General features: G+C 31.9%; 1 protein-coding gene across 1 annotated transcript in view; it reads left to right on the top strand.

The window, feature by feature from the left end:
* The window catches only part of LOC148235031 (uncharacterized), a 208,488-nt gene that overhangs the window by 3,629 nt on the left and 192,087 nt on the right, over positions 1-12,772 (top strand). The window contains exon 2 of the mRNA XM_088185397.1: positions 11,627-11,806. Coding sequence (XP_088041523.1) covers positions 11,627-11,806 — 180 coding nt within the window. The remainder of the gene's footprint in view (positions 1-11,626; positions 11,807-12,772) is intronic.

Genomic DNA, 12,772 nt, shown 5'->3' with positions numbered 1-12,772 from the left:
TTAATATATATTGTGTCTTGCAGACCAGAATTAATAATTAATATATAATTATAATTCTAATCTATCGTCACATTTTTTTTTTGGATTTTACTAGTCTTACGGATAAATATCACAATGAATAATTAAAATAAAATTGAGTTAGGTCATGCATAGTGATATTCATTAATAATTAACTGTAATAAAAGTTTTTAATTTATAAAATAGATGTCACTAATTTACAGACTTTGATTACAGTCTGGTGTCTCACTACTTATTTGGTAGTTATTGATTGTGTTTATTCAGTTGTATTAAATTAAGTTAACGCCTGCTATATTACAATGGAAGATTTACAATAAATAAAAAAATACTCGTATAACAATGAATTTATCTACTTATTACATTTATATTTTAAAAACATAAATTTAAAGCAAAATACAAAATTTAATGTCAAGTGTATTTTAAATAATATAAACGTCACTTCAATGAAATGCCATTTTTATTACAAAAATAAATGCATTTATTTTTGTAACAACCTAATTCAATATATTTACCTAATAAATTTTACAGGAATGAAAATTAATTGTCTATGAAGAATGGGATGAATCTTTCCATTTTAGCTCAAACAATTTGTTTTGTATGATAAATGCCGCTCTTTGTGGAATAGTTTTTTATTCGAAGCATACGCACAATATAACATTGGTGAGTTGAAATGGGGTATTATTCCAGGGGTTGAGCAGTGTCGTTTATTTATTATATTATACATAACCCATTTCTCATCTAAGAATTATCTCCGATTCTATCTGCTCAGTAACTATCATCTAAATAATTTTGCGATGAATTATACGCCAGCCAAACGCTGATCTTTGACATCATCCCCATTTTATGGAGATGTCCCATAACGTTTGATTGGTCGACTTTTATTTCATCTATTGTAAATATTCTGTTGTAACATGACAAATGTTAGCAAAATGCGTTACAACGGGTGAAAAAAATAATATCACTAATAACGATTTTATTTACTACAAATATAAATAGCTCTTGTCGTTGAGGAACAACAAATTGAAAATCAATAGAAAGTTGTTCAAAGTAAAAAATATTTTATTGTCGTTCTTAAAGAATTATTACGTTTACTGACTTTAATGCAGTTCCAAGATATCTATAGACATTAAAACTAAAGCTAAATGAATCTGTATGTTTAACATTGATTCAACCCTTTACACATATAAATAAAATATAATGCTAACTGATATTAACGTAGTTTCAACATGATTGAACATTTTTACATTGACCTGTATTTTTAATATATATATTATAATATATTTTACTTAATTCAATAAATATAGAATAAAATTATTGTAGATAGATGTGATATTCTATGCTTTTCCAATTATCTTATATAGTTTAATGAAATATTATTTGCTTATAAAGAAAATGAAATACTATCTGTATTTTAATCATACTTGATGATTGTCCTTTTTAGTTTATTTTTTATTAATAGGTAGTCTTGATGTAAACCTAACTGCAAGTTTTGTCATGATAAGTGTCCAAAATCAGGTATCTAAAGGGGTTTTTTTGAAAAGGATTTTAGGGGGCGTAGCCCTAGGGGTGGTTGAGACTCTTCGGTGAATCCTATTAGATTGTTTATTTAGTTATAATTACAATTTTGACTATGGACGATTACGGCGTGACGTTTCTCGCGATGAAGGTGTGCAGGTGATGATGTCTCAAGGCTCTGTGGCTGCGTGCAGCGAGTGTCAGGTGTGATCTGTAGGTCTGTCGGTGAGGGCACGTGACTTGGTTCCTCCGGATGGCTGCTGGTAGATCTTGGCTCTCTGGTTATCTGCGTCGCTGGCTCTGCTGTCGGGTGACGTCTCTTGTCTCGTGCCTCAGCCGTCTCATATCTCGGACCGTCTGCCCTCTCCTTGTCGGAGTCCGGGCTTATATCCTTTAGGGGGATGCACGCTAGCTGGCCAATCGCAATTGTGCATCGATCTCCTAGCCAATCGTTGCAGTGGCTTCTTAGAATTCGAGAAATCGGATGTGTATTTCTGAAAGCGAGCTTTTTGCTTAACTCCGGACTTTCGAATTCTTCGGAAAGGGTTTGCATTGTGGTGATTGATTGCGTCAGTACCGTTTTGTCACAATAGGGATTCTCTTAACGACCCGTGTTGTGTGGTCAAAATAAATCCCTCTTATGCCATAATGTTTGTCTCATTGTTAATGAATGAACGTTTTTGGTCACGATCATTAACAATGAGACAATCGCCCTTCTAAATGTGCCTATATGTGTGGTCGCCACAAGATATTAAGTATCATATAAATATAAAACATTTTTTAATGAAAATTTAAGTCTAAAATACTACAACCAATATTACTGTTGTAACCATCTATAGAGTTGTGTATATACATATATATAAATTTGTGAAAATTCACCAAGAAAAAATGACATGTGTGACGTTTGAAATCCATATAAAATACAACCATGTTTCGTGGTGTTTTTTTTTTTACTATATATAGTAATATTATATATATAGATATATAGAGAAAATGGGCAACATAGAGACTAGTAATAAACAAGGTGGCAAATAACAGATTTTTTTAATAATTAAAAACACGTCAAGTACGTTAAATGCAAACATGTTCAAATAAAAATATATAAAACTCAAAATCAATTAGGTTTTAATTATTTAAATAGCACACACTGAATATTATCTATATTGTTTTAAATTAAAATTTTGTCATAATGCAGTATTTCTCAATCATTGACGTCGACCAAAACTAAAAAAGTAGTAAATTTTTTTTTTATATATTATACTAAGTGATGTGACTTTTGCAGCCAGTTATACAACAGAAGAACTAGTAATAGTATTGTAAAAAATATATAATTGATAGAAAATGTTAGTCAGTATCAGGCGGCGGAGTCGAATTGACGAGTTTTGAGTAAGTCAAGTAGGCGTCGTTGTAGTCGTCGATGATTTGATTGGTGATGGGTGTTTGTCGTCCGTCGAACGCTTTGCGTGTAATTTGTGTACATCGGGTAATTGCAACCGAGTGTCACATATTTTATAATGTTCCTTCGAGATGGCTTGGACAAATATGAAAGCTAATTGCACGAAGGTATAATTCCACCAACATCCTTTTGTGCTTATATTTTTAAGGCAACCACGAATCTTAAAAATATAAAATAAGCAATGTTCATTCGATGCGAAATCATTAGTGGTATTATTTAAAGATAGAAGTTTTTTGGTATGGCTTTTAATGAAATCATTGATAATGCTACCTGTTTATACTGCAAAGGATTACAAGAATGTCACTACATATATAATATATATTATGTAATGTCATCGCGGAATTGGGCGTATCTATTATATTATGTTGCCTTACATGTGTTTGAACTCCATGTCCGTCAGTTGATCCGCTCGACTGCCATCTGTTGGCGACTACGACTATTAAAATAGGTCTGATAAAAAAAGTTCTTTCGCCAGGGAATCTAACAGGTGAAGCCAAGGACGTTTGATATGGCACTGAAAATGGGATAAAAATAGGGCGGCGAAATGTGTGGTGGACTTGAGAGACGTAAATCAAAATTTTGTCTTGGGCCTTTGTAGTGGGCCTCTACGAGCATTAACTGTTCAGATATCATATGAGAAAAAACTACTTCATATTTTTAACTACTGTAGAAATATATTTACTAAAATTAGTAAAGGCTAGTTACCTAATGAGTTAATTTCCGACTAGAAAATTAAAAATAAAATAAACGTGGTGTCTAAAATTAATATTAGATATGTCAATGTTATCTTTACTAATATATGTAGAATTAAACACCAAATAAGTATATATGAGACCGATATTTTGATTGTTTCCTTGACGCAACTTGCTTGTCTTATATTTTAGTTTTATCAAAATAAGGCCAATATAGTAAACTAAGACATTTTGCACAAAAATAAGTATTATTTTTAGTCTATAAAAACAATCTGATTTTTTTGAACTAATTTTGTTTTTCATCCCTCAACACTTCCCTCAATAAATATGCATATATTATGTAATTGATATGCATTTATACATTTAAAGTGTATATCAATGTAAAGGTACTGCATAATTATATGTATATTTAGGACTTTTTAAATATTTACTATTTCATTATGTCCACATTTTCACGTTTCAAGCTTCAAAGCCATTACAATTTGATTTGCGAGCACGAGGCGTTGCGAAACAATATAATTTAAAGCCATTATACGAAATTGTTGCCTACCCCTTCACATAAAATAACGAAATTACAATGTTTATGCGTGAAACTCGATTTATAATATTTTTTTTAGAGGCTATTGTGGTGCAAATCGAAAACTGGCGTAAGACGATTTTCCACACTCTGTTTTATAAATTTATATTTTTTGTGTGACATTATTTAAAAATCGGAGTTTTATTAAGCACAGGTCGACCAAAAAACTGGATGTTGGCATTGTGTAATAAATTCGTGAAAAGCTAATTCATATAACATGTTTTATATACATGCTAGGTGCGAGTTTATACAATTTCCAGGAATTTAAATTTTAATACATTTTTTTTTATGTTGAACGCACTTAACGTTCGTTATTGCTTCATCGCATGTTGGTGAATTTTTTGCTTGAGATGATGCATCAGGTTTATATAATCTGAATAATTTTGATAAAGCATACACTTGACTAGGACCTTACAAGTCGGGTTTGCGGTGAAACAAGTTCGTGTGCAAACTTTTTCCCCACTATGTTATATAAACTTTTACCACATGAAACAGCTTCGTAGTCATTGGCAAATGCTACCATTTACGAACAACAATTTCAAATATCCATTTTAATATAAAACACACTATAAACAAACTTAACAAAACATTAAAAAATCATATATTTTGAATTATATTTTGTGTGATACAGTTTAAATCTTAATTAATCCGCCACCCTACAGATTGACTCACTGTTTCTAAGTCTAAATAATGGAGTACCCTTATATATTTTTTATATAAAATAGCAATATTAGCAATAGAAATGTTCAAAACAATATTATACTTGTCAAAATAATTAAGGAATAATTTGTTGTGTTTTTTTTCCAGAAATATAATAAACAAGCAGGTCAAATTTTTTATGAATATTTTGTGTTTCAAACAATAAAAAGTATTTAAACAATCTTCTTTACATTCAGGTACTTCTAAAAATATTTTATACGTTGATCCTTTATTGTGCTATCTACCAATAAAAATCAATAAGACGAGTGTATATAAAAACCTTTTTGTCCCATTTATTTATTCACTTTTGTTCATTCTTTCATTACATTGTTGAAAAAATGCGGGCAGCAAATCTTTGTTCATTTATCGCATTTATATGGGCAACATCTAAGAATTTAAGTTAAGACTTGGAATGTGGAAAAATTTACTACAAAATTATAATTCATTTCCCTACATTTAGAATCTATTGAAGACCAGGTGCGTACGGTGAGATACATTCCCTTTCGTTCGCTCGCGGGCTAAGTGACGAGAGTGAGTGAGAGATAAGGGCATGCGGAACGCGTGTAACGCACGTCCTTATCTCTCACTCACGCTCGTCACTTAACACGCGAGCGAGCGAAAGGGAATGTAATTCACCGTACGCGCTTGCTGAAGACATCATTATCTCAGAAAATATTAATTTTCTTGACATATTCTCAGATTTTAAATTTTGTTAATTTATTTAGTAGAAAATCTGGTTATTGAATAAAGATAAAATATATAATAAATAATTTTGAAGAAGGGAGGGGGCTGGTCCGCGGCCCTCAGACTCTTATAAAATTAATTTGGCGACTCCTCTTCGTGTATGAGTTTATCACCACTGCATTACGGTAACGCTCCGGCACATTCGTTGATACAAACCACCGGCAAAATCCATTATCTTGGCTTCCATACTCACTAGACCTGCCCACCTTTGACTTCCATCTGTTCACAATTGAAAAGATTCCTTGCTGTGAGAAGATCTAAAACAAATGAGGAGTTAATAGCCGAAGTAGGCATTTATTTTCAAGTGCCTGACTAATCACATCTTAACACTCCAGCATCTTTGGATATGTATTTAACTAATCACCTTAATCATTGTCTTTCTATTTATTTCTATGGATTTTTTTATCCCCCTCGTAATGTTTGACATGCCTGTTTTATACGCATAGCTAAATTTTGGCTACACGTGTAGCATTCTCAGCCGGCCGCACTTTACGCGCGCTGCCCACATACACACGCGTGCATATATATATAAATACCCGAAACACACGCACCACCGCTCTTAATTTTGGACATTGGCGCGAAAATATTCGAAAATCAACAATGAAACGGTGTGTAATCTCCACACACGCTACATGATGCGGAGAGCATTCCCAGTCTGTGCCACACCTTCCGCGTACTCCCACGTCCCGAGGTATGTCTGGTGTATATATGTAAACAAATGTGATATTACGAGTATCACATTTGTTTATACATATCTCGTACATACCCACACATATGCACACTCTCGGTGCGGTGTCTTCTTTAAATAAAGCCCGGGGTATGAATGAAATTCTTCCTCCAGAAGCGAGGTCCTGCCTACTCTCTCGGGCCGTCGCCATATTAATTGTCTCGGTCGAGAGGAACAGCCGAGAGCGGCGGCGGCGTCCATAGTAATTGTTTATTTTCGGTCACAGACACAGTCGACAGCTCTCCCATACGCATTCTTTACACGTCTACCATTTTTATCCCGCTCGCTTGCGGTTTGCCTCCCTGCCGAGGTGGACGCTACAAAAGCACCGAAAACATCCTCAGAAGAAAACTGACAGAACTCTCCTGTGTAATGTGTTGTTCTTCCTCAGCCTTTTTTTATTGCTAAAGATCGTATTTCATAATATTTTTTTAGATTATCCAGAGGCTCTTAATACATGAGTGGTTTTGAAAGTGGTAGCAGATGTGGTTTTCATGGCTCCCGGACATTTCACTGAAAGAAATTTTTAATTAGTAAATATATTTATTTTAACAAGATGATATATGGCTGACCACACAGCCACGATTGTAAAGGTCCTTTCTTGAAACTCGCATAATTACTGTGAATATTTAACAATAGTGCGATCACACAAAGGCTCTCGTTACGACCTGAACTAAAGAACTCCCTCATAAATAACATGCAAGGATTCTCCGCTGCATTGAATGAATATTTCTTTGTTATGAAACGGTTACAGAAAACAATGTATCACCGGAAGACAAATATTCCCGTTACACATACACAATTCTTCGACCTCTGAGATATCCAAGAAGCAAATGTTATACGAAGCGATTGGCTGGATTATCGCTGCATGATTATGATTGGTCAGCAAGCTTTGCAGCCCTGTATATTTAAGCCTGGAGTCCAATAAGAAGAGTGAGAGACAAGCAGTCACTCGCAGGGACTAGCAGACGCCGTCCGTAGACAAAATACTGTCATGCTCGCACCAGAGAGGGATCAACTCCACCATACGAGCACCGTAGCAGAGAGACATCATCCCTGCGCCAGCTTCTCTGCCACTGTTCGGAGAAAACATCGCACCCATCATAGTCTGTAGCAATATGTAATATAATCTAATATTTTTTTGACTAATTTCTGCCTGCGTCTTACTGGCTGCGAATTCACACACCTAAGGGCTACCAAACCTTAAAGATAAATATTGTATTTATTTTAATTACAATTTAATTAAAATACATTTTTTCTAGTCGTAACGAGTGCTTTTGTGTGGTCCCATCCTGTACACTATTGTATAGTTTATCCTCATTGATGAATAATCATTTTTGGTCATAGTCATTAACGCGAGTGTCAAGAATAAGATCACCCACAGAATCATTGGGTGCATTAGGTGCTTTACGGAATATCAAGCGACGAAATTTGAATATATTGCATTGAAAAGATAATCCCCTAAAAGTAGAAACAGATTGTGGCTGCATTTTGTAAATTCGCCGATTCGTCGAGAAGTCGACCATTGAATATATCAAAAGCTATCTTAATTTGGTTTTATTTATTGTGTTTTACTTTTTCGTAACATTATACGTAGACTTGCCACCGCGTCCGCGTAGTACAGAAATCAGCAGTACAAAAAATATCATGTGGGAGCTTCCCGCTTGGTTTAGGTTTAACAAAATTTGTAACGGGCATGACCCAAATAAGTTGAAACAGAGAACTAATAAATGAGCAAGTACAATATCGTGATGCAAATGCAAAAAAGTTGTTTGCTCACAATTTTAGTCGTTTGTTTTAGATTTCCTCACGAAAATGGTACGATAATATTTGTGTTTGACAATACGATCTAGTAGTGTTTTATAATATTATAATCAATGAAATTAGTAAGAAGCATCTCGAAATTCGATCGAACTTGACATGCATTTTTTGGTCCTTACTCTGCGGGGCACTTTCATTTAGACCGGTAGACCAATCGAAGCACTGACTCAATTCTAATTCATCTGCAACTATATTTAGCGATATTTAACGAATTATTTTTTTGTTAAATAACACATTAGGTTTAGAAACAAATTTGGCTGCTACTCCTATTGATGCCTAAATATCGATAAACCAAGTTTTCCAGCATTTTCCCTAATAATTACTAAGCAAGTTGTCCACTTTGATATTTACCAATTATTAAAAAAAAACCTGGCAAAGTAGATAACATACTAGTTCACAATCGTTTAGCAAATTAAAAAAAACATATTATCGCGATTAAAGTAATCTCTTAATAGCAAGCTTATTCACAATTAATTTGGTTTTCACGAACACTATTTGACTACGCATCAACTTATCAGAATGACAGAGCATATATCCGCCAATTTAAATATAAAAAAAGTTCTGGTCTTTTATTGCTAGATATAGAAAAGGCCTTTGACACTCACTCTTAAAATACGGAACCCCTTAATATATTATCCACATTTTACAGTCATACCTAAAAAATCTAAGCTATGTTGTTTTGCTATACATTTTTGATACCGTGTAAAATACCAACTGGTGTACCTCAGTGATGTGTGCTTGGGCCGTTTTTCTTCATTTTATGTACTAATAATATTCCAGTCCTATAAAACACTCCCAACTATCAATGTACGCCCACGACTAGTAGTTGTTATAGTCTTAAACCTATTGCAGTTAAACAATAAAAATCTCTTGAAAACTTAAAACAATATTTTATGAAATAGAGAATTAAAATTAATCAATACAAAACAGAAGCAATATTATTTACAAAAAATAGACTGCACCCATTAAGAGTGAACAATGATTTAACATTGAATAGAGAGCGAGCATTAAATACCTGGATATACACTAAGACTCCAAACTTAAATTCACCTGAACTACGGGAAAATGGCTTGGCGCCATTGCGACCCTAAAATCAATATTTTGTAAAAAAAAGTATTAGAAGTAAAATACTAGTATATAAACCATTAATCATACCTGTTTTAACTGGAGTAACGCAAGTAATACTAATTTCAATAAACTTCAAGTTATCCAAAATAAAGCCATAAAAATAATGTATAATACACTGTTTTATACCGACTTAAAAAAATTCCATACCTTAATTAATTCCTAACATTAAAAAACTAAAAAATACTATAAAAGTATTTCGCAAGACCATTCTAATCCACTAATCTCAAAAATCTGTGATTATGACAAAACTAAGCTTAAATTCAAATACAAACATAAAATGCTTAAGCACATATTGTTTTGATGCAGTTGAACCTATTGTAATGTCATTAATTTCAGGTATACAGGTCAGGTTTATAATTATATAATTTGGTATATGTGTTATATTTTATACTCTTTTTTTCCTCTTTTTTTTAATTTATAAAAGATTTAAAGTAATACAAAATTATTTATACCATAACAAAAGGATTTCAAACGAAAAATTAAATATACCATATTTTGTTTATTAAAAATTAAATGTACTAAATTAATAGTACAAGGACGAAGTAAATTAAATGTCATCTTAGAAGCTATTGTATATTGTGTGTTAAAGCTGAAAAATATTTTGGAGAATCTGGTTCGTTCATTTTAATTAGCTATAAAGCTATAAGTTGATAGTAGCATTGATATGTGATGTTTTTAAAATCATTATAAAACGAAATATGTATGTATAGCATTTATATAATTTATTAATTAATAATAAAAAAAATTTATATCATTTGTTTCCAATGGATTTTTTTATAGGTACATCTGTTCTAGATTCATTTTAAAAATCTTGAAAAACGACGTATTTTTCCTGGAAACCCTTAAATAAAACACCTACAATTGAAGTTTATGATAATCTGTTTGTATAACATGTTCATCATCATCTCCACTATAAAATTTTATATATTTGGTATAAATTATAAAAATTCATGTTAGTATTCAATTCTCTAATTTTCTTGAAACTATGCTTCTAGCAGATATTGTATTTTAGTATTATATATTGGAATTGAATTGACAAGATTATAGTCATAGACTTTTTATAGTCGACCAAAAGCATTTAAGGATTACAAAAGTTTATACCGCAATTGGTCCAAAGCTCTAAAGTTGTGTGAGATATTTTCAACCCACTCGTACAAAACACTTATCTTGTTCAAACATAAAATGAACTTTCCTTCAATATTCGCACAATATTTTAGTTCCAGTAGCTTCAGGCGTCCGAGGCAAATATTGTGCGTAATATTAAAATTAATACATCATAAAGTTAAATGGTACTTATCACGCGAGCGTCCTTAAGAATTTGCGGCTTTAAAACTCGGTTTTAATTAAGAACTTTTCAAACCAAATCTCAATTAAACATTTGCAGCGTAATATAAGCAAATAACAAACGAAACAAAAACTTCGTTAAATAAGTTAAATAACTGAAATTAATAAATGCTTGAGGAAAGGTCAATTATTTTCGGTATTGTAATTTAATTTGTTAAGGATATAGTAAAAATATGCATAATATGTACTAGAATTGCAATTAAATTCGAGTTAATACCAATATTTTAATAATAGTATATTTAAGCTTGTATCTAGATATAATGTCACTCCGGTACGACACCTTACAAACTGACTCAGAATTTATAGCAAAGTAAATGGAAACAATTATATCTGTGCTGTGAATTTTTAATACAATAAAAATAAGCCTACCAAAGTTGAAAGAATGAATTATACAATAATTTCATTATAGCGAAGCTCACAGGATCGAAGAAAAAATGTCGTTATACTGAAAATTCGTGATATTGAATGTAAGGAAGATGATATATTTTTATTTTATTTTTAATTACCATATTTTTTGTCCATTTTTAAGGATACTGTAATAAACACAATAAAATTTGTTAAAAAAATGATTTATAAAAAAAGTTTGAGGGTCGCCGAAACACTTTGAATGTCGTTTATGAAGATATGCGACACACGCCAAGTCAAGGACGATCTAAATTCGGAGAAATATTGTGTCAAGTATCGGATCAAAATATTTCGTTATACGGAGATCAGTCTTCGTTACAATGAAAACATTTTGTATGAAAGTTTTTTGGGAACAAATTAAAGATTCGTTCCCGAAAAGAGGAATTCATTTTTACTGTTATATTTTATAGTTATATATAAAAGAATACAGTTTCTTTAAACATTCTCGAACAACTTTTATAGGACTTAGGAATTACAAAATTATTTTTTATTAATTTCAGAGGCAGCAACGAAAGGCGAGGCCGAGTGCTCGGTGCCACGGCCACAACGACCATTTTGTGCGTGTTTGGTCCGCTTTATAACGCGAACATGGCAACAGATAGTGGGGTTGTGGAACATCCTTACCAGGGCTCTACAATCCTTCGTTCGTTACGTAGCTGAGAAGCAAGTGGCACCTGGAGGTGAGAATACAGTCATTTTACCAATACACTCAGGTGACAATATGGTGGGTGTAAATTGACCACTCACAAGTCACGATGAGAGGCGTTATTGCACATAAGGTTATTAATATGCTTATGTGCTTACATTATGTGAACGAATTATATCATTTAAGCTATTAAAAATATGAAAGATTGTGATGCTTCATCGCATTTACCATTCAATCAGCTAGTTTCAGCAGTTTGGTATAAAATACTCATAGCTTCATAGCTTCATAGCTCATAAATGCCTAATGTTAGTATCGTAGTATCTATTTAAGTAAAGACTTCATATTATACTAATATATAAAATATGTTTATGTATTTTTAAAATAAAACTTGGTTCTTAAAATCAAGTTTTATTATATAATTTAAAGATATAGTAATTTAAGTGTAAACTACTATTTTTATCTAGCTACGGAATCTTCCTTGAAAATAATTATAAATTAACTCTATCGCGATCAAATCGCTCTGGATTTTCAACGCCTTAAATATTATTTAATAGCTTTGTCCAGTTGAAAAAATTAATTCGTTTTTAATTATTGTTCATTATACTTCTACGTATTATGTAAAAAAAATCCACGATTGTTTAAAAACGCAACAATAAAGTCATATGCTGTGAATGGAAAATGCGAGTAAATAGTGTTTAGCGTAATGGAACAATTTCAATTTAGATATTTAAAGCGTTTTATAGGAATATTAAAGTGCATTTTATTTTATAAACACATTTTTGGTTTATTATTGTTTTTAAACTGAAACATAAATCTTAAAAATGCTGTAAAATTTGTAATAAAAAATAGGTTTATATACTCATAATATTATCAGTTACTTGAAAATAACATAATTGTTGACCGAAGTTTTCAAATGACCTATTTTTGGACCGTTGGACCATCCAATGGACCATCCAAGCTGTAAAAACAACTGCAAAAAAATCTTCGAATGTTCTTTTTT

This window comes from Plectrocnemia conspersa, unplaced genomic scaffold (assembly GCF_051122295.1).
Source record: "Plectrocnemia conspersa isolate PC_06_02 unplaced genomic scaffold, ASM5112229v1 ptg000005l, whole genome shotgun sequence".
Lineage (NCBI taxonomy): Eukaryota > Metazoa > Arthropoda > Insecta > Trichoptera > Polycentropodidae > Plectrocnemia > Plectrocnemia conspersa.
Note: the sequence above shows the minus strand (reverse complement) of the source record. Positions and strands in the feature narration are given on the sequence as shown.